Source organism: Narcine bancroftii, chromosome 14, assembly GCF_036971445.1.
Source record: "Narcine bancroftii isolate sNarBan1 chromosome 14, sNarBan1.hap1, whole genome shotgun sequence".
In the NCBI taxonomy this organism is placed as follows: domain Eukaryota; kingdom Metazoa; phylum Chordata; class Chondrichthyes; order Torpediniformes; family Narcinidae; genus Narcine; species Narcine bancroftii.
The window spans coordinates 3,817,413-3,840,273 of record NC_091482.1 but is presented as its reverse complement, the minus strand read 5'-3'; the positions used below and the strand labels follow the sequence as shown (position 1 = coordinate 3,840,273).

At 42.4% G+C, this 22,861-nt stretch overlaps 1 protein-coding gene across 4 annotated transcripts in view; it reads right to left on the bottom strand.

The window, feature by feature from the left end:
* tbx4 (T-box transcription factor 4) overlaps window positions 1-22,861 on the bottom strand; it is a 158,622-nt gene that overhangs the window by 32,510 nt on the left and 103,251 nt on the right. For all 4 annotated transcript variants that reach the window (XM_069911460.1, XM_069911457.1, XM_069911458.1 and 1 more), the window contains 3 exons: window positions 12,676-12,795; window positions 12,034-12,181; window positions 312-464 (listed from right to left, as the gene is read on the bottom strand). In XM_069911460.1, coding sequence (XP_069767561.1) covers window positions 312-464; window positions 12,034-12,181; window positions 12,676-12,795 — 421 coding nt within the window. The remainder of the gene's footprint in view (window positions 1-311; window positions 465-12,033; window positions 12,182-12,675; window positions 12,796-22,861) is intronic.

The window sequence follows — 22,861 nt, the reverse complement described above, 5'->3', positions numbered from 1 at the left end:
GTGCATTGCTCCAGATTCCAGCCTCTGCTACCTCCTATGTGTCTCAGGTGTTTCAGGGCTTTGGGCTTCATGTGATTGACGAGGAAGCCTCAGATCACCAAGAAGTCTTGCCGTTTTGGAGGCTGATGCAGGTCGCATCTGACTTCAAAATAATCACCCACTAAAGGGCGTAAGTCACAGTTCAGAAAACTTAGCGTGGAACCGCGTTCAATTAGTATCAGTAACAGGAGGAAATGCTCTTCCTTCCAAGGTTGTACCCACGCAGCGACAGGGTCTTACAAGGGTCAGAGAGGATGCAAGGAAGTGCTTACCTTGTGATTCTGATATGATGTGACTGATATGAATGTCGTCTCTGTGAATACATGGGTAGAGAAGGCTGTGTTTTTTGAACCAAATGCATTATTTTCATCTGCTTTCACAATGTGGAGTCTTGGCTGGTACTTGTGCATGGAATTTAGAATGATCTAAGGATAGGTACAAAATATATAATTATAACAGCAGGATAAACAGGAAGATGTTGTTCAATCAATCATTTAGTCAGGTATGAGCAATGAAAGCAATGGCAGCTAAGTTTTCTTTTTCAATATTTTTCTTGACGTTCCACATGAAAAATTACAGAGTACATAAAATACATATTAAAAGTCAAAAAAGAATACATTACCCTTTGATCATACCAATTCATCCACAGAACTCCACATTCTCAATTAAACAAATTATATTACAATAATATTTTATTATAAAAAGATCTAAACCAATGCCAAAAACAAAGCTGTTTGGAAATAAAAAAAGAATTCCTTATGACAGTGATAAATTACCTTTTTGGTCAACACTTCTGCATTCATATCAAATCAGAGATTCTGAAAATAATTCATAAAAGGTTCCCACAGTGTTTGAAAGATTAAATTCAAATTGAAAATTGAGCATCCAATCTCGAAAGTTAAGCTTGACATGACATCACGTAGTCATTGAGCGTGAATAGGCGGAGCAATGTCCCTCCATGGCAGCTAAGTTTTATTGGAAGTTTCTGGGACTGCATTAAAAAAAAGACTGGATGGGCTGGGATGGTAAAGGTTCCATTATGGTCATGTAATACTACATTTAGAATGTAACATACGTAAAATTCTTTAACTTTTGTCTACCGTAAGGCAGACAGAGAGTCGCCACTGTGTCCAGCGCCCCTCACAGAAACCTACGGGACCTGGTGTTCCAAGGTGGTCTCCCCTCCAAGTACTGACCAGGCCTGAACCTGCTTAGCTTCCGAGATCAAACAATCTCAGGTGTATTCAGGCTGAAAGGTCACCTTGTAGAAGTTCATAAAACTATGAATATAGGTCATAGATAAAGTATTTATTTGGAAGGTAGGGGTGTCAAAAATAAGAAGGCATAGATTTAAGATGAGAGGAGAAAGATTTTAAACCAATTAGAGGGGCGACTTTTGGGGGGGGAAATGGAGAGAGCTGCTAGAGAAAGTGGTATAAGCAGTACAATTACAAACTTACAAGATGTTTTGACAGGTACATGGATAGGAAAGGTTGAGAGGTTTTTGGGTCAAATGCAGGCAAATGGGACTAGCTCAGGTAGAGAACTTGGTTGGCATGAGCAAGTTGGTTTGAAGAGCCTGTTTCTCTGCAATCAACCTCTATTACTTTATTTATCCCCCTAACTTGGCCATTAGAGCTGAGGATGTGCAGAGCATTTCACAGGCCGTGTGTTCCACTGGTTGGAGGACGTGCTAAGAGCTGTGGTCATGCTGCAATTAAAGCTTAATCAAATTTTTGAAAAATCAAGGATTTAAACACTATTGGGAACAGATGGGCAAGTGGAGCTGAGTCCACAGCCAGGTCTCCTCCTGCTCCTTTTCTTTAACTTCTTATGTTGGGGAATCACATTGTGGATTAGTAACAGCTGGGATTTCTAATGACCAAGATCATGTTGTTTTATTTCTGGACTGGCTGCCCAATATCTTCTGATGTAGGTCCTGGACTCCCATGAGATGGTAAACTAAGGTCCATGAGATGGTAAACTAAGGTATCTGTTTTTTCAGGCAAAGATTCCCAGGGAACTATTTCTTGGGAGGGAAAGGGAGCTTGGTCTCCCTGACCTGGCTGATATTTATGCCTTGGTCAACAATTTCACAACAGATGAAAATCATAGCAGATGCTAGAAATCTAGAGTTAAACCTGTCACTGCTGTAAACACTCCATGGGTCAATATCTGTGGGAAGAGAGCAGACCTGATGCTTCACACCTTTTGTCAGTTCTCAGGTCTCAAACCTGAAAAGTTAGCTCTGTTTCTCTTTCCACAGATGGTGCCTGACCTGCTGAGTGTTGCCAGCAGTAACTGTTTTCATTTCCACAACAGATCTTCTGGCTTTTATTACCTCGTTTGTGGGAGCTTGCTGTGTGTAAATCGGCTTGGACATTTTATTCATGTCGAGCACAAAGCAATGCCCGTATTTCTGTGCCGACCATGTTGTCCAAATCAACCTAACACTCTGTGGTTTGCACCTTTTGGACAATCCCTCCATCCCCTTCATATTCACGTGCCTATCTAGAAGCCTCTTAAATGCTACTATTCTATCTGCCTCCATGGCTACTCCTGGGCAGTCTGTTCCAGGCACTGTTAAATTAGGTTTTCATTATTTTAGGATATCCGAAAGGAAAAATCCTTTCTGCCTTTCTCATAATTGCAGTCGAGGAACATTTCATCCCTATTATGTGGTGTTGAATATTTCCCTCTAATCTTTTAATTGTGAATAATTGTAATTTTAAGGCAGCTTGGCCAAGTGAAGAAATTAGAGAATTCTGCACCTAATATGCAACCGTGGATACCCTGTGGTTTCTTTTAGCAGAGATAAGAATCTATAGTTTTGTATTTACCTGACCAGATGCTGCAAGAATTGAGAGAGTGCATGAATATCTCTTCATTAAAGCAACTTTTCTCCACACAGTAACCATGAACCCAATTCGTTGCCTGCTTGTTTTTTAGAAAGCTTGCAAATGAAGACAGAGTAAAACCATGTGGCCATGAAGGTGGGAAAGACCACAGAGTATGAACAATGGTTAATGATATCAGAGCGTTGCAGAAGAACGTGTGAAGGGAGGGTTGGAGAAAGAGAAACAATTGAGACTGACATGGCAGTTTTTTGAAGCAGCTTTTGATGAAATCAAATATTGTTATGAGGGAGAGAACAGGGTAAACATTGGCTGAACTACCATGAGGTCACAAAAGCTCAAGCCACAGAGGTAATTTTGACCTCTGGAGCAGCCATTCTCCGTGGGGCTCCTACGACAGTCACCTCCCCCCTCCTCCTGGGGCCATAGCGCATTTTACAACAGACTTGTTTTCCTTTCACCTTATGTAACAAATATTTTTTTCTGTTTTTTTATGTAGTCAGTAAGAGAAAAGTACAGAAAAGAAGCCAAAACATGGCTGCTTCACAGGGAAGAGGGAACCCTAAACTTTGAGCGGAATCTTGGGCCCATAGCCCAAAAAAATGGTTGAGAGTGGCTGCTCTAGAGACGATGGACTCAAGTGCATTTTTCAATGTTGACTGAGGGACCTTAGTCTGAGCATCAGGGGATAAAGGTGAGTATGTGGAAGAAGGATTCACTTAGGTTTAACGATCACATGACAAGACAGGATAGAGCAGAATAGCAGAATGATAGTGGGCATATTATTGTCCACTTTCCTGACTCTTGTTTCTAGAGATCAAGGACTGTGAACTATTCCATCTTTGAAACAGAAGGTTTACCATTCAGTCCCACTGCAGAGATGAGTAGAAAATCAAAGCAAACCTTTGGTGCCATTCTAGGGCATGATGTGGGAGGTTCTGTCTCTCACACTGAAACATTAAACCAGATGCTCATCTGCCATCTCAGATGAACATTAAACAAACAACCAGCATTATGATAAAGTCCTTTCATTGAATACTTAACCCAATGTCACCATTCCTCTGTCCTTATTGTTTGCAACTGTGCTCTCACAAATAACCTGGTACCATTAATCCACATAAAGTATCTCATTGACTAGTGTTCATGGGGCATTCTAAATCTTTAAAAGGTGCTGCACAAAGGCAAGTTCTCACAATCTTCTTTGTGAAGTTGCTTGTGACCACCCTCCAGGTTTAGTTCAAATCTTTGATACAGGATGAGTAGCTTGTTTTGTGAATAAAAATCTCTTGTGATGTTAAAAACAACATTACTGCTGCACTGTCTTTGCCAGAACCATAAACCTCAATCTGCAAGCATAATCCTCGATCACTCCCACTTCTCTGTCGACAGCCTCTGACAATATAATCTTGAGGAAGTGTGAGTCACCTTCTATCTGGGCTCCTGGCAGCCTTTCGGACTTGCACAGAATCCTCTATCTTCAGGTAACTCGTACTTTTGTACCAGCTATTTCCACCTGTAATCCAGGTGTGATTTTGGCTCCATTCTTTCTCTCTCCATTTGTGTGTGTCCTATAGCCCTACCTTCAGTGACAAACAAGAGAGAAAAAGATGCTTCCAACAACTACATTAACTCTATTGTCCTCGCTCCGATCAGAAATATTCTCTTTGTTTTGTTACTCATTGCTTTCTCTCTTTCCCAGTTCCAAACAAAGGATCTTGGACTTAAAATGTTAACTCTACTTTTCTCACTGTTTCCTTCATCAAGGGGTCTGCAGTGGAGAAGGTAAGGATCCTCAAATTCCTGTGTGTCAACATCTCTGAAGAGCTATCCTAGACCATCATGTCAAAGCAATCATGAAATATCGCCAGTGGCTATATTTCATAAGGAGTTTGAGGGGATTTGGTAGGTCACCGTAGACCCTTGCAAATTTCTACAGGTGTACCGTGGAGAACATTCTGACTGGATGCATCACTGTCTGGTATGGAGGTGCCAATGCAAAGGCCAGGAAAAGGCTACAGAGGATTGGAAACTAGGCCAATGTCATCATGACCATTAGATTTCACTCCATTAAGGACATCTTTAAGAGGCGGTGAGCTTTTTCTCACTGCTACCTTCAGGAAGGAGTTACAGGATCCAGAGGACACTCACCCATCCTATCAAAAACAGCTTCTTCCCCTCCACCACCAAATTTCTGAACCTATGGACACTACCTCACTTTTTTCTTTTGTGGCACGATTTATCTTTTAAATCTTGTATTTACGGAACTGTAATTTATAGCAATTTTTGCACTTGTAATGCACAATACTGCTGCCACAAAGCAACATGTTTATGATAATAAACCTGATTCTGATTCTTGCATCTCACGTCAGATTTTAGCCGAGCATTTTTGTATCGTATTCCGGGCTTTACTGCCTGGAGTGGGGCTGGAATATTTTCCATCTGATTAGGAGGCAAGGCAACCGAGCCCAAGGCTCACTGCTCGATAACAATGCCAACTGCTACATGTCACCTTCATTTTTATTGTTGATTTCTTCCAGAGAGCAACAGGGACAACAGCTCAAGGAATGCCTGGAATGTTAGCTGTGCAAGACCATTTTCAGAGCCTAGTTTCCTTTACAGAGGAGAAGAGGTAATTTAAAGGGTGCTTCTCTGATCTGGATGTTTTCAATTGCAAGTCCAACTTTGTCACAAGTATTGCATCTTTATTGCAGCCAATGGAGTTGACATAAATTCATTGTTAGGGTCATTGGATTTTTGATTTTCATGCTGGTACTGTTTTTAGGCAGTGATCTTAAGGTATGAGCCAACATTTAATTGGTAGTGCATCTCCACTGAGTCAGAAGAAAGAGGCCATGCCTTCCCCTAGAGCAGTTGTTGTAAATCTTTTTTTTCCACTCACATACTTCCTTAAGTTTCTTCTTTGGCTTGGCTTCACGGACGAAGATTTATGGAGGGGGTAAAAAGTCCACGTCAGCTGCAGGCTCGTTTGTGGCTGACAAGTCCGATGCGGGACAGGCAGAAACGGTTGCAACGGCTGCAGGGGAAAATTGGTTGGTTGGGGTTGGGTGTTGGGTTTTTCCTCCTTTGCCTTTTGTCAGTGAGGTGGGCTCTGCGGTCTTCTTCAAAGGAGGTTGCTGCCCGCCAAACTGTGAGGCGCCAAGATGCACGGTTTGAGGCGTTATCAGCCCACTGGCGGTGGTCAATGTGGCAGGCACCAAGAGATTTCTTTAGGCAGTCCTTGTTCCTTTTCTTTGGTGCACCTCTGTCACGGTGGCCAGTGGAGAGCTCGCCATATAACACGATCTTGGGAAGGCGATGGTCCTCCATTCTGGAGACGTGACCCATCCAGCGCAGCTGGATCTTCAGCAGCGTGGACTCGATGCTGTCGACCTCTGCCATCTCGAGTACTTCGACGTTAGGGGTGAAAGCGCTCCAATGGATGTTGAGGATGGAGCGGAGACAACGCTGGTGGAAGCGTTCTAGGAGCTGTAGGTGGTGCCGGTAGAGGACCCATGATTCGGAGCCGAACAGGAGTGTGGGTATGACAACGGCTCTGTATACGCTTATCTTTGTGAGGTTAAGTAATCCCTTACTAACAACAGAGCACCTATGGCATCCTACTTAAGGAGGTATGTGAGTGCAAAAAAAGGTTAAGAACCATTGTAGAGGTTCTGTTACCCTGGTAATATTAATTATGCATGAAAGATCTCTAAAATAAATTCTTTATTTTGGGGGTGTGATACCACACTTTGGTTGGACAGCACAAAAGGATAACACTTCAGAAAGTAAGTGTTTTTGGATATAAAGCATTTTGGCTGCTTCCATGAGGGCAAATCAGGCCATTTTTACATTTTTCTATGTCCCTAATCCCAACCACCTCAATGTTTGTGCACTTCCTATGGTAGAAACAGGCATTAAATGAATTGGCCCACTTCCTTTCTCCAACCAACTTCTTATCTAATGGGCATGGTCATCAATCCAGAATCAGTAAATCACGTCTCTGATTTTAAATGGCTCTGAATGAGCCAAAATCCAATCCATGTGCTTCACCTGCACATGGTCCACAAGAGCGGACAATGTCGATCCACAACTCTGATACGATGGACCCTGTTTCAGATTCTGAGGACATATTCATTTACTGCTGGTCACTGACATCTGCATGGGCGCTTCAATGGCACCCTGCAAGGAAAAGTGACCCATAGTCACTCCATTAAACAGCCACCATAGTCTGAACAACCCCAAATAGACCAGTGAACTAAAAAAAAACTCAGTTCCCAATGGAGTCTTGCCAGCCTAGGAAAACAATTGACTTGTTTTCTCCAGCACTTTTGTGTTTCAAGGTTTATGGCCTAAGGGTCAAATTCACAAATGGGACTTGCTCATTGTTGGCATGGACAAGATGGACCCAAGGGCCTATTTTATGCTGTATTTCTATATGAGTAGAGTTCAAGTTTAGTGATGGAGTCGCCCAAAATCTTCCCTCCCAACTCCAACCCCACCTACAATGCTCTAGAACCTAGTTGGGGGTCAGGAAAGTGGTGAAACTGTGTTTCAATTATATTATTGCTAGGATTCAAACAGCTGAATTTGAAGTTCCAATTTTTAATAAAGAAATCTTGTGATCTGTGCTAAATCATATGCTTTATATTGTCAGCAGAGAATCTGAACAAATAGTTTCAATACCCTTTAGTAACTAAAAATTCACAAATAATAAATTCAAATAAAGTTGTTATTGGAATGGCTCCAGAAAAATAACTACAAAAGATTATTAGAAGAATACAACAGGTTCACTTATAGAGAGCCTGCCACCAATCAGGCCTACATTTAACTCTACTTTCTTACTTTGGGAAAGGCCTCTCAAGCTAAAACGGTTCAATAAGAAGAAAAGCAAACAGACCAAAGAAGATGAACTCGGAGAATACTGCAGTCATCTGACTAACTGGTGAGTGTAGAGTATTTTCAAAAAACTCGTAAGGATTTCCTGTTCACTGATCATCACTTTTCTTTATAGAAAGAGTAAGTTATTAAACAAAACTGCCTCATTGATCATCAACTAAATCAATCAGCACATTCCTGATTATCAATATTGTTTTCATTTAAGCCACCCTCAGTAGGCTGTCTAAAACAACAGAAATTAAGAATGAAGGCCAGTGTAAGTCACTAAAACCTGGTGCCATTAGCTGCACACACTCACATTAAGAAGTGTTGACTGAATAAAAGAACGTGCTCTTGCGTCATTCTCTTCTTTGGCACAATGGAGTCTGGTCTGGATGACAGGGTGACGTCTGCTTGGTTCTTCTGTCCCAAACTCCCTTCTTATCGTTTGTAAATGGTATAAGTGATTCTGACATCAAGATTAAGCTTGAGCCTTTCAGACTGAAGACATAATGAGCTCAAATTAGAGAAAGTACAATGGAGCTGGCACTTCAGGCTCCCTTCTGTCAGGCTGCTCTCTGCTCATGTCACAGTTCTCCTGTAACTCCTATCCTATATTTCACAGCTAATTAACATAATGGGTTTTTTTCAAAACTGCAGTGACTATCTTTTTGGCTTATTGATATTTTTCTGAGAACTTCAGATGAATTGGTTTATGGAGAATGAAATATGAGCCAGTCAAGGGAGCATTGGAAGAGTCATGTCAGGAGGTCCCGTGTAACAATTCCCACCCTTTCATGGTTTCCACTGCATCTAAAATGAATACAACTTCTGGAAAGGTTGCCAACTGAAACAAGCTCCAGAACACATTGATAGCTTAATGTTCTGTGCTGTTAGTCCCACTTGATTTTATCACCCACAAACTCCATGATGACAGCTACTTATGGTTTGGTGACAGCAGATTTTTTCATTCAAGTTCTCATTCAGCAGATGGGGCTTTGAGTGAGGTTAGATTTTAAATCCTAAAATTCCAGGGCTGACTGAAGTTAAAATGAATAATTGAAGATTATTATTTCTGGTCCAGAATGATTTCCTCTCTGGGCATACCTGCGTACCTGAGGGAAGATAACAGTATATTGCGATTTACTTTCCTCATTCTGATGTCTATAACTGACTGTTGAGTTTCACCAATCAATGGGCCACAAAGGAGTATCCCCCCCCTGGCTTTGTGGAAGTGGGGATTGGAAGGTCCGTTGTTCTATCAATTCATTTCAGTAACAGCATTCCTACCCCATTGTTTGAAGTCCACTTCAACACATAAACTAAGCTGATGATTTAATGTTGTACTGAGCATTGACAGGAGAAAGGATGTTAACGCATAACCCTGCAATTTTGGGTGGAATTTTTTAAAATCCTGGGGTGAAACACGGAAGCCTGTAGATGCGCGATTCTAGTAAAAACACAGAAAGGGAACACAATGGGTCTCGTAGCACCCATAGGAGGCAAAGGCATATAACTGACGTTCTGGCCTGAGCTTTTTAAGTCAAGCCAAGTTTGTTGTCATCTGACAATTCAACAAAACAGCGTTCTCTGGTCCTCAGTGCAAGACAGGGAAACACACAATCAGACATAACACACATACAGAGAGACAAACAATACATATGCAGGACAAGTATTTATATATATATATGTATATACACAAACATATAAATTTTGTTTCAGAAATATGAGTCTTGGAAGGTTAGGGTAATCAGTTCCTTTGGTCGTTCAGCATTCTCACTGCCCGTGGAAATAAGCTGTTCCTCAGCCTGGTGGTGCTGGCTCTGATCTTCCTGTATCCCTTTCTGGATGGGAGCAACTAAAAGATGCTGGGTGGAAGGTGTCCTCAATGATCCTCTCTGCCACTCTTATTGTCCTGTGGAGTGACCTCCGATCCATTTGTCTGCAGCAACTGTACCACTCTGTGATCAGCCGGCCAGGACGTTCTCGATAGAGCTCCTGTAGGAAGTTGACATGATGATGGCCGATAGCCTTGCCTGCTTCGGTCTTCTCAGGAAGTGCAGTCACTGTTGTGCCTTCCTGACAAGTGAGGAGAAGTTGTGCATCACCAGTTATGTAGACTCAAAGGAACTTGGTGGTCTCCACTATCAACAACTTCAGTTGTTGATGAGTAGTGGAGGGTGGTCATTCCTCGATCTCCTGAAGACCACGGTTATCTCCTTCGTCTTGTCAATATTGAGACTCGGGTTGTTCCTCTCACACCATTTTCCACCTCTTCTCTATAGCTGCTGACGAGGCCAACGACTGTTGTTTCATCTGCAAATGTGATGACACGGTTGGATCTGGAGCTGGTGATGCAATTGTGGGTCAGTAGCATGAACAGGAGTGGCTTGAGCACACAGCCCTGAGGTGCATCAGTGCTCAGTGTGACAGCACTTGGGGCACTGCTACTGACCTGGATAGACTATGGTCTTGCCATGGTCTTCTTCAAGATATGGAAGAGCTCATGCCTGAAACATTGTTTATATATCAGTGCTTCCTGTGGACGCTGCAAGGCTTGCTGAGTTACACCAGCATTTCTGTGTTTTTATTAAAAATTCCTGGGGCATGACTGGCAGTAGAGCAGAGTGTTCTGGTGGAGTCCTCATCATTGTTTATCCCTAAACTGACAAGTGTTTGTGGGATTTTGTTGTGCATAATCATTTGCCATTCTTTACTTCAAAAGGCTGTGAAGACCCTTTAAATGTATTGATGTTTAAATCCTTTTTTTAGTGTAATATCAGTTATATCAAATTCATCCTGCATGTACACAGTCTTAAAATTACCCCTCAAATCTATTGTTTTGAGATACAAAAAGTTCCTTTGGCTGTTATTGTAGCAAAACTTTTAATCAATGAAAATAGATGGTTTAAAACAACTCTAATAAATGAGGTGAACAAACGTCGTACATCAAACTCACAATATTATTACAGGGTAATTTCACAGTGTGAGTGCAGACAGATTGCAGATTGCTTCAGGATATTTAACTGCTTACAACTGTATTGAGATATAACCTACATGCCAATGCCATTAACTGAATTACATTGCGACAAAATACAGCATCCTATCACAAAGTGCCTGTGATAATGATCCTTTAAATGTACCTGCAAGAGAAGGGAAGAATTGGAAAGACATAGAGCAGCAGATATGAAGCAGTGCAGGCTACATTGAGGAGCTACATTCGACTTAGTGTGAAGAATCTAGAAAGTGTGGATGCTGCTACTATCGAAAATGTGGACAAAATTATTGTGTACAAGAACTTGAAGCTATGAATTATACATTTAAAATATATATAAGAATGCCAATTTCATGATAGATAGCCTTGGCCAAAAGGGGAGCACCCACCTCTGTAAAGCATGTACCTGATGCTTTAAGCATTGCACGGTTGTCTCCAATGTGTCTAACCAATGCACCAGAGGAAGTATCCTGTCAGAGTGCACCACAGCTTCATAAAGGAAATGCTCCGACCAAAACTGCAAAGAGCTGGGAATACAACTCAGGCCATCGTGCAAGCCACACTCCCCTTCATCAACTCCATCCCACCTCAGCCACACTGCTGCTGTCTCTTTCAGTTGAGCAGAAGATTCACGAGCTTGAATATATCAGCCTCCAGATTCAAGGGAACTGTGCTGTTTTTGCTGTTCTCAAACTCTTGAATGGACCTTCCACCAGTAGAGGAAGGTGTCCTTGCTCCGTTTAACTGTACTTTCCTTTGTATCCTGCACTTTGTTCTCTTAACTCTAATTGAATTCATTGAAGATCCGGGAAAACAAATCCTCTCAGGTCCAAGGCATTTTGAAGGACTTGGTTCTGGTCTTTGGGCGAATAGTTATCCAGCCCAATGACTCTGAATTGCTGTCACGTTCCTATTTAAGTGCAGAAATTCTCTGTTTCCTGCATTAAAGCAGTGGCCTTTCTTCAATAAAGCACATGGATACATCCTGAGGTTTGGAGAGGCAATATTTAACATATGCATTTTAGAAATACCCCCGTAACCTATGTTACTGAATTTGTTGTTGCTTTAAAGAACCAGTGAAAGTAATGATGACAACCCTGTAAGAATAACACTATCCCTGCTCCCATCCCAGTCACAAACTGGATAAGCACCCGAAGAACTGATGGTGCAAGCAAGGTGATATTACTGCTTGTTGATAAATGAGTCCCCTGAATTGTGTATCACAGATGTAAACATTAATTAAATGGCTTTTCCCGTCTGCTCACTTACATGTCCAAATGGATCCAAGTGATTGTTGGTTAGCTTCAGTTTCTGGAAGGAGACAAGTTGTCGCATCCAGTGGGCTCCCGTTGCTGGTGAGTCCGGATGCACGTACAACCTCCCAGGCATGGCTGGTTCTGCTTTTCCAGCCACCATCCTGTACAAAATGAGCAGTTGTTAGACGAGTCTCACCAGGTCTGTGACCATCAGGGGTCTTGTGATTTTTGTGGCAGGAAAGTGGACACCAAAAGAAGATAGATTTGTAAGTAATTGGCAAAAAAAAGTCAAGAGGCTGGAAAGAGACATTAATTTTATGACCCTCTGACTAGTAGTACGGGAAAAACAGGCTGGAAGGAGTTGAGTCAATGCTGCAAAAAGAAGTGAATTGTACTCTATAGGGGTAGGGCAGGGGAATGGGATACTCTGGCATCTGTCTCGTAGCATCTGATGTCCAAAGTTGTGGCAATCTAACGAGCAGAGGGCTTGGGTTCAGTAGTGATTATGTTCATATTCAAATAGCCATCATGGAACACATGAACGCCTTCTGTGTGGTGTCATTCGATGATTTATAGAAGCAGCTTCTTTTTGTTAAACCATAGCTTCTCCCAACCCACAACATGTTGGTATAGAGTTCAGGTTTCAAGCACTTACCACTTGTTATCACAGAATTTATAACGGTGGTCATCTGCAGGCACAATGTCTATCAGCAGAATGTACTTAGTTTTTGGATTCATTCCTGTAACCTTTACCTTGTAACTTGGAAACATTCGCCTGAAGGGAACAGAAAGAAGGAAGTTATCAAATGAAGGAAATCTTGATGATGGTCAAGATTCTGAAATCACCTGTGCAGCATCTTTTCCGCCACACCACTGTACCAGTTCAGGAAGATGGTTCACATTAGAACATAGAATATTGCAGCACATCATTACAGGGCAGTGCAGGCCCTTCGGCCCACGATGTTGTGCCAACCTATATAGACCTACCCAAAAAAAACCCTCCCTACACTATAACCCTTTATTTTTCTTTCATCCATCTCAAGGCTAAACTGGAGATTAGTTATACATTTTTGGCCTCAGCAGCCACATCTATACCCTGATAATAAAAAAAATTAAATACTTTAAGATTGGTACCATGAATGAAAGAGGCAGATTACAGCACTTATATTTTTTACATTTTTCTTAATTTAAACGTACAGCACAGTACAGGCCTCCGGCCCACAAACCAGTGCCTCCCAAATACCTCAATTAATCTACAACCCCTATATGTCTTGAAGGATGAGAGGAAACCCAAGTAAACATGGGGAGAATGAACCAACTCCTTACAAACAGCGCTGGATTCGAACCCCGGTCCCCGGCACTGTAAAGGCGTTGTGCTTAACCCTACACTAACTGTGCCATTCTCACCGTGATTTTGAGAATCATTTTCATAGACTAAGCAGGTGCTCCATCGCATTTAGAAGGCAGTTTGTATTTGCAGTATGTTCATAGCCCTGTTAGAGCAAAATAATTTATCCTTTTTGGGAATGCAAAACAAAAGGAGATCCTCTTAAAGTGAGAACCAGGCTGTTCAGATAACTCTAGGAAACATTTCTTTACATCGAAAGGAATAGAATCTGGAACTCTCTTCCCCAATTAGCAGTGGAGAGGTCACTTAGTGGCAGAACATTCCTAGTTAAATAAATGTGAGTGATATTACACTTGTTAAACATTTCATGATCATCCTTCACATTCAATTTTGACAAAGTATGTAACTGATTCAAAATAAGCAGGTCATCACTCAGATTAAAATAGCGGACTGGAGAATGTTTTGTGGAGCTTATTAAGTTTTTCTCCTTTAATGTTGACTTAAGATGTGACATTTGTTCGTCTTCAATTTCTGAGTGAAGGAAATATATTAATTTCTGTTCCTGGACATGCCTCAGTGGCATCTGACGATGGGTAATAACACACTTGCAGCTATATAGTGAGTATAAGCTTTGGGTTTGCACTTGAAACCCCTGTCATGGTCTGACTTCCTACAAGTAATAGATTCAGTCACAGAATTGAAGTAATTCTTGAGGAAGAAGCCAGCACTCTGTAAATGAGGAATGGGTTGAAAGAAATGATTGATGTTTAGAAAGAAAAGCAGCATTGCAGCGCCTCTCAGAATTTCAGGATGTTTTGCAATGGGGTCCAGTTATTAATGTAATGTAGGGAATATAGCAACTAATTTTCATGTAGCACGATTCCACAAACTTTGGACTGGATCCTTGGCTCTATCTACCAGACGCAATCAGTGAGGGTGGGAAGTTATCTACCCCACGATCAAAGTCAACTACCTCACCCTGCAAAGAAGAATACTCAGCCTTCTACTGTACTGCTTCTGTGCCCCTAATATGTCGCCAAATATGGTTCCATCTCCATGTTTAACTTCACTGACAACACCACAGCAGTGAGCCAGATGTCAAAAAAATTATCAAATGGATGGAGATTGAGAGTCCACTTATTGGTGTCCACTTAATTATGTTTTTTTTACTGCAATGTCGGGAAAATCACAGAAAAAATTAACATAATTACTGCCCGTTTGGTCATTCACACTGGGTCCCTTTTCAGACTGCAAGTACCTGAGTGCAACAGTCCCGGTGGTTGGATGTGCAGTAGAGTGGATGACCGTCAACAAATTTTTACGGTACAATTTACACTGGAAGCTTCCTCAAAACAGTTGTAGAGGTCCTGCAGAATAAATCATAGTGCAGGAACTGACTCCAAATTCCTGCACATTCCTTTTCAGACTGCCCGCGCAGCAGCAAAATTCCTTGGTTGTGCCATTGCATAGTGAGTCCACGATAGGTACCTAGTTCTTGGTTCTCTCCACAACAGAACTGTTGATGTGTAGTGAAGGATAATTGCTCCCAGTCCTCCTGAAGTCCATGATCATCTCCTTCGTCTTGCCCACGTTGAGACTCAGGTTGTTCATCATGCACCATATCACGAGATTTTCCACCTCTCCTCTGTAGTGCGACTCATCATTGCACTACAGATGACTTGAAACAGAAGTTGAAGGGAGAGGGCAAAGGGTAGGGGCAGTAAATGAGATGTATCACCAGAGACAGAGAGGGGAGGGGGGGGGCGTAGAGAGAGGGAGGAGAGCATCATACTGACCAGGATTTATTACTCGCAGCTTCTGGAAAATAATTTGTTGCTCAGCCCCCATGCCTGAAGTTAGCAGCTAAAGTAGCCTGGCCTTATAAATTTTAAGTGCTTTTTTAATGGCCATTAAAAGAGTCGAGGCATGTGAAATTCATATTGTTGACATATCTGGACATTTTAAAGTGGGTTCACACAGAACTCGAGTAGCAGAATTATAGTCGGCTAAAGTAGCTGAAAGTATCAGAGCTTTGCTGGAATGGAAATGTTTTGTAATCTTCAGGAGAGCTTGCTGCCCAACTGACCTGCTGATCCCTGGTTTGCATTTTGTGATTTTTTATTAACATTCCCGTGGGATTTTTAACTGATTTTTGAACCACTGTGAAATTTCTGGACCCTGTCACTGTATATGATGTGGTTGAAATTTGGGGAATGCAATTAATAAAAATGGTTTATATGTTTGTTTTAAACCCCCTCCCCCCTTTACATTTTCTAATAAATTTCTACAGGACAGTTGATCATTTTGATAAGGATAATGTCCTATGTCAACAGACCAGAGATAAGTCATGTCTTAATGTTTTCATAACATTAAGCTTGTCCCCCCTCCTCATCACTATGCTTGATGGCTTCCATGCTATGAACCATGGTTCGAGCAGGTCACACACAGTAAAACATCCCACACTTTGCACTGTTCTAACCTGACAGCCGCATTTTAAAGTGACAGTGTTCTGCTTTTCAGTATCATTGCAAATTTTCTGATTATCACCATTCTAGTTCGATGTTGGTGTCTGACTGTTACTCCTGCTGCTATTGATACCAGTGTTTACCGATCGTCCCATTCAACTCCCCATCCCATTCCCTAGTTGACATGTCTGTCCATGGTCTCACACACTGCCAGACTGAGAGCATCTGCAAATTGGAGAAACACCTCATCTTCCATCTGGGCATCCTCCACCCAGATGGCCTTAACATCGACTTCTCTGGTTTCCATTAGCCCCCCTTCTTTCCGCTACTTTCTTCTAGTTTTCACTTTTGTGCACTATTTTTATTTTTAATACTTTTATTGTTGTCAGATGTCTGTATCGCAATTCTGCCGCTTAACACCAAATTTTGTGACTTGATTCTGATTCTAGTTCTCTCTCTCTCTCTCTCTCCCCCCCTCCCCTTTTCTCTCTCCTTTCACAGACCCAAAATCAATTCTCACCTTTCCCTTTTTCATATTCAATTAACTCCTTTTGACTGGACACCTCCCCCTTTCTGTCTCCAGCCTTTATTCGGATGCCTTCTTGTTCTTGAAGGGCCCAGGCCCGAACCATCTTTAACTCCTACAGATGCTGCGAGACCGGCTGAGCTCCTCCAGCATTTCTGTGTGTTTTTACGACAATCACAGCATCTGCAGACTTTTGTGTTTCATTCATTTACCCATTGCTGTCTGCTGATGTCTCACTGTTCCTGAGTTTTCTGTTATCATCCACCTGTGTTCTCACTGGCTGTATCACCATCTGTGAGTGTCCTCCGACTCCCGAAGAAGGGATCAAACCTAAGAAATCAACCGCCTTTTACTTTCTATGGATGCTGTGTGACCTGCTGAGTTTCTCCAGCCCTACTGTGCACTACACTGCACCACAGCATCTGCAGATTTTCTCGTTTTCCTCTGAGTGCCAATGGCCTGGAGGGGCAGCAGACTCTGGGATGGCAGTGGAGCAGCGTGGGGCACCAGAAACAGGGAGAACATCTCCCATTGAGAAGGAGAGGCAGAGGAGACAATCCTACAGGACAGTGACCACAGTGGCGAACCAGCAAAGGGACCAGCGGCTGAAGGACCCACACAGATTGCAGGTGACTTGCGGTCAGGGACTCATACGTACGAGCTCATGGGAACCAGGTATCAGTACTGGGATTCAAGAGGGTGTGGAGGCCAAGAAGGACTCCTGAAAATTGCAGGCATTGAAGGCTTCCTGATTGTGTTGGAGGTTTGGATCTGGAGCTCGGGTTGCCATTGGATCGAACAGGAATCTGTGGCTGCAGGAGTCACTGAGTGTTCTCTCTTTTACTTCTCTCTTTACTATAAGGGGCCCCGGGCAACACTAATGGTGACTCTTTGTCTGCCTTAAGGCAGGCAGAAGGCAATTTTATGTAATATTACAATGTTCTATACTATTACAGGACAATAAAAGAATCTTAAATCTAGTGCTATGGTCATTGTTCTAACTTTTCCAGCATGCCATTATTCCCAAAGACTGTACTTTACAGTATAAATAACTTCAACCCGTGTTTACGGATGTTTGTGTTTTACTACTTTACAGGAGAAAGTTGGATTGAGCCAGTAGGCAGAGCAACAACATCTTGTGTTCATTGTTTCTTTCTTCATTCTTATTCTGGACATGAATACAACCAACAAGGCCCACTTATGCCCATCCTAATTATCCTTTTGACATGGCATTCCAGGTCAGTGTGAATTATCCACATTGGTGAGTCGAGGGCCACATTGGGCCAGACTGTGGACGAGTAATGTTGCTGTTCCATGGTCGTTATCAATGATCTTACCTTGGATCAATGGGGTCTCCCTCTCAATTACTGATGTGATCTACCAGGATCATCGTTTGAAGAGGGCTTTCACCCTGCACACAGCATCTTCCAGCTCCTCCCATTGGGAAAGAGATACAGGAGTATCAGAGCCAGAACCACCAGGCTGAGGAATAGTTCCTTCCCACAGGCTGTGAGGGTGCTGAACGACTGAATGCACTCCTCACACAAACCTTCCAAGACTACAACTTATTCAACAATATTCAATTCTTTTTAATATATCTATATACATTCTGCATATGTATCATTTGTCCACATGTGTGTAATATCTGGATGTGTGTCTGCATGTTTTTGTTCCGAGACCCGGAGAACGCTGTTTCATCAGGTTGCACTTGTACAAATGGATGATGACAAACTTCAACTCACCTTCCATTCCAATGAATATCAACACTGAGGTGGTAAAATCTCTGAAGGAAGTGATTGCTTCTTGTCCAGAGGGTACCAAGTATGAGAACGGTAAATGATCATATTTGGTTTCACAAGATCAACCCTGCTGTGCTGATTACAAATGAGTGCACAATTGGAAGAATATGCCCGGGACTGTGAGCACCCTGGTTTTGCAACAAAACTGATGGATGCTGATTGATCTGTTTGCCTCCTCCCCTTTACCTCTACCCTCTAATTCTTCAGACCATGTCCATGTGATAGTACAGATTCTATCACCAATGTACAGATTGTAGTGTAGGATGACTGTGATTGGCTGAGAGCGTAGCCACGCCTACTGGCAGGTCTTAAAAGAGTTGCTTCTAGCCAGACCAGGTCATTCTGGACTGGTCGACCTACATGTCTTCTGGTTAATAAAAGCCTTGGTTTAGATCAACAAGCCTCTGATTCTTTCAACGCGCTCTACAATCCATCTAGGGACCTGGATCAGTACTGCTCTGCCAAAAGACATACAAGACTGGCACGGCATTGATGAGACAGTTTATTATTCCTTCTGTGCCCTTCCCCTTACTCGTGGGAAAGTGTTTCTAACATGATCTAGTGACTGAATTGTCAGGCAAGGTTCAGTGAGCAGAGTTCCTCCACAATCACAGCTTCTGCAGGCTTTTGTGCTCACCACTGGAGAGGGAGCAACATTTGAATTGCCTCACCAAATGAGCTGAGGATTTATCATTAGTTAGCCACACAAATCACAAGGCAGAGCTGAGTTGCAGTTGTTAAAATGCTGAGTTTATGCTTTTTTTTGGGATAAATAACCCATTGCTTTTAAAAGCTGCGTTATTTTATGGCGGTGTCCTGGCTGCTCCACTTTTAGTGCTTGGTGATGGATTTTTACTTTCAGAAATGCTTTATACAAGATCAAAGAGGCGGGTGTCTGACAGAGCCTGCTCCTCTCAAACTATTTAAATGTTTTAGGTCTCTGCATCCCCTTATCATGTCTTCCAGCAATCCTTCTGGTGTTGTGTATACAGGGAGGACCATTCACTTTGAAGTGCTGGATTAAGTCAGCCAGAGGCAATTCTCATAATAACAAACAATACCAGTTCAACAGGAGTTCTTGTCTCATGTTAATTTTTCAAATCCAACTTCACTGTTACTGGCACAAACAAAAAGAACAGAAGCCTCAAGATGTGGCTGTGGTCACATTAATCTGCTGATGGGTCTGTCATCAAGGTTCTTTTTTGTGTCCTGTTGGAATCTGTGAAATTGAAATTAATTCTTCAGATTCTGACAGGGCACCAGTTGCCAGATTCATGCCTTCTCTCCTTCACCTCATGACAGGTGGAATACACACTTGCTTTCATGCTTTATAAAAGTCTTTACATTCACCACCATTTCACCCCTCTCCAACCATCATACTTTGCGGTTTAATTTTTCCTCCCTGTTACCAGGTTTCCTGTGTCATTCCTCCCACTGAAGTGGTGAGAAGACACCTAAGTATGAAGACCTCACATATCTGTTAACATGACCTCTCTTTAGAATTAAGTCTGCAGACGCTGTGATTGTAGTAAATATACACAGGAGGAAACTCAGCCGGCCTTGCAGTGTCCATAGGAGGCAAAGATGTATCACACCGGTAATGTATCTTTATATTATCGACATTATATTACGATGTCAGGGCTTCTCTTTCTCTGACTGTAAGAGGTGCTTCAGGCAATTTCTGCCCATGGCAGACAATATTGCACTGTTTTTATTACATGGCAGTAAAAGTGTCTTGAATATACCTTGACCTCCTTTGGACGCTGCAAGACCAGCTGAGTTCCTCCAGAATTTTTGTGTGTTTTTACTCTCTTAGAATTTACTAAGAGTGTCTCCCAGAAGTTTGATGCCTTTGCTCATTGCTCTCTTCCTCCTTCTAGGTTAGGGAAATATTTGTCATGTTGAAACAACAAAAACAGGGCCTTCACTTGTCCTTGCTGACCAAAGTGTCTACCTAAGCTTGTTCCATCTGCCTGTACTTGGTCCACATCCTTCTAATCCTTTCTTTTCCATGTATCTGTCCAAATTCTTGCAAAAAATTGTATTTTACCCACCTCTTCCACTTCATCTGGCAGCTCGATCCACATACTCACCACCCTTTCTGTGAAAAGCTTAGCCCTCAGATCCCCTTTAAATCTTTTCCCTCTCACGTTAAATCCTTATGCCTCTTAGTGTTAGACTCCCCTACCCTGAGATAAAGACTCTGATTTATAAACCGTATTTGTGCACCTGATGATTTTTAAAATCTCTAGAAGGTTACCCCTCAGTTTTCTGGGCTCCAGAAGTAAAATGTCCCAGCCTATCCAGCCTCTCCTTATAACTCAAGCACTCTAGTCCCAGTAACATCATTTCCATCTGAATGATATCATTACACTATGTTACAAGCACGGTAGATAGAGGGGAGCAGCTGGACGTTGTTTACCTGGATTTCCAGAAGGCATTCGATAAGGTGCCACATAAAAGACTTAGGGGGTGATATATTAGCATGGATGGAAGAATGCTTAACCAATGGAAAGCAGAGAGTTGGGATACAGGGATGTTTTCTGTATTGGCAATCCGTGGTGAGCAGGGTATTGCAGGGATCGGTGCTCAGTCCGCAAATATTCATGATATACATAAACGATCTGGAAAAGGGGATAGAGTGCAGGGTATCTAAATTTGCTGAATTGTGCAGAAGATATGGAGAGTCTGCAGAGAGATATAGATGGGTTAAGTGAGTGGGCAGGGTCGACAGATGGGGTATAATGTTGGCAAATGTGAGGTTATCCACTTTGGAAGGAAAAATGGAAGAGCAAAATATTATTTCAATGCCAAGACATTGCAGCATGTTGACATGCAGAAGGACTTGGGAGTGCTTGTGCATGAATCGCATTAGGTTATTTTGCAGGTGCAGAGGAGGTTCACCAGGGTTGATTCCAGGGATGAAGGAGTTGGCCTATGAGGAGAGATTAAGTCATCTGGCACTGTATTCACTGGAATTCAGAAGAATGAAAGGGGATCTTGTAGAAACATAAAATTATGAAAGGCATAGATAGGATAGAGGTAAGTAAGTTGTTTACCTTGGTAGGGGAGAGCAGAACTAGGGGACATAGCCTCAGGTTTCAGGGTAGTAAATTTAGGACAGAGGTGAGGAGGAATTGCGTATCTCAGAGGGTGGAGAATCTGTGGAATTCGCTGCGCAATGAAGCAGCGGAGATGACCTCAGCAGATATATTTAAAACAAGATTGGATAGATTTCTACTTAATAAGTGAATTAAGGGATATGGAGAAAAGGCAGGTAGGTGGAGAAGAGCCTATCATCAGATCAGCCATGATCTCATTGAATGGTGAAGCAGGCTTGAAGGGCCGGGTGTCCGACTCCTGATCCTATTTCTTATGTTCTATGGTAGGACAGCTGAGAGATGGCAGTGGGGAACTCCTATGCAGATTTGCACTTCTCCATTTGTCCATCCTTGAACTGCCATGAATACCAATGTGATGAAATAACATTGGTATGGCACAGTTGGGCTGAATGGCCTGTAAGTTATGCTGTCTCAGTTACCCAGTTTAGACTGCACGAGCAATTTAACAGAAATGATGTCAGCAAGTTAATGGTCAGCAAAGGGTTAAGCATGATCCCATGTTCTATTTTTTTCATTCTCATTGGTAACAAAAAGAATTTTACTACCCAAATGGTGAATGTCTTATTTCCACCTGTGCTTGCACACTCTACACCAGCGATGTTCCACTCCCTTATCCAGCCACAGCAATGTTCATTTCCTACCTAGCTAATCCCGAGTTGCTACTCTTACAGACAGATTGTGGCCGTTCAGATTCCTGGGAAGCCTTGTCTCTGACTCTAGAGCCAGGCACAACTCTTCCTGGTGAATGTTCATGCAGTAAATGACACCCACAAAGTGTAGGTCTGTGTCAGAAAAATGTATCCATCACCTCCATGCTCTCTTCAGGGGATAGTATACAGAATTTCAGACATCCATAACTTCCTTCCTTCCCTGATCAGGATAATTCATTCTGAAAGCTGCTCTCCAGGGGTAAAACATACTCTCTCTCTCTCTCTCTCCTCCCCCTCCATGAACTGATGGTTAATAGAGTTAACTTCAAATTAAACTGTTGCAATATCCTCTACTTTGGAGAGTCTGGACGCAGACTGGGAGATCGCTTCATGGAGCACCTTAGCTTTGTCTGCCACCAGCATGGATCACTCAGTAGCCACCCTTTTCAATTCCCCAGCCAATTCCCTTACCGGCATGTCTGTCCATGGTCTCATGAACTGCCAGACTGACACCACCTGCAAATTGGAGAAACAACACCTCATATTCCATCTGGACACTGTCCAACTGGATGGCATTAACATCGACTTCTCCGGTTTCCTTTAATTCCCCCCTCCCATCTTTCCCTGTGTCTCATTTCATGTAACTCCTGATTTTTTTCTCTCCCTCTTCCCTCTGGCTCCTTTACCCCAGCTCTGCATTCACAGAGCCAAACCCCTGCAATCAATTCTCACCTTTCTTTTCTCCATATCCAGTTATCACCTTTTCACCTTTTGTCTGTTGGTCTGCACTCCTCACCCTGCTATTTATTTTATTCAGGCGCCTGCCTGCATTTTCTCATTCCTTGAGGAAAGGGTCAGGCCAGAATCGTCAGTAATCTATCTTTACCTCCTGTGGATGCTGTGACACCTGCTGAGTTCCTTCAGCATGTCT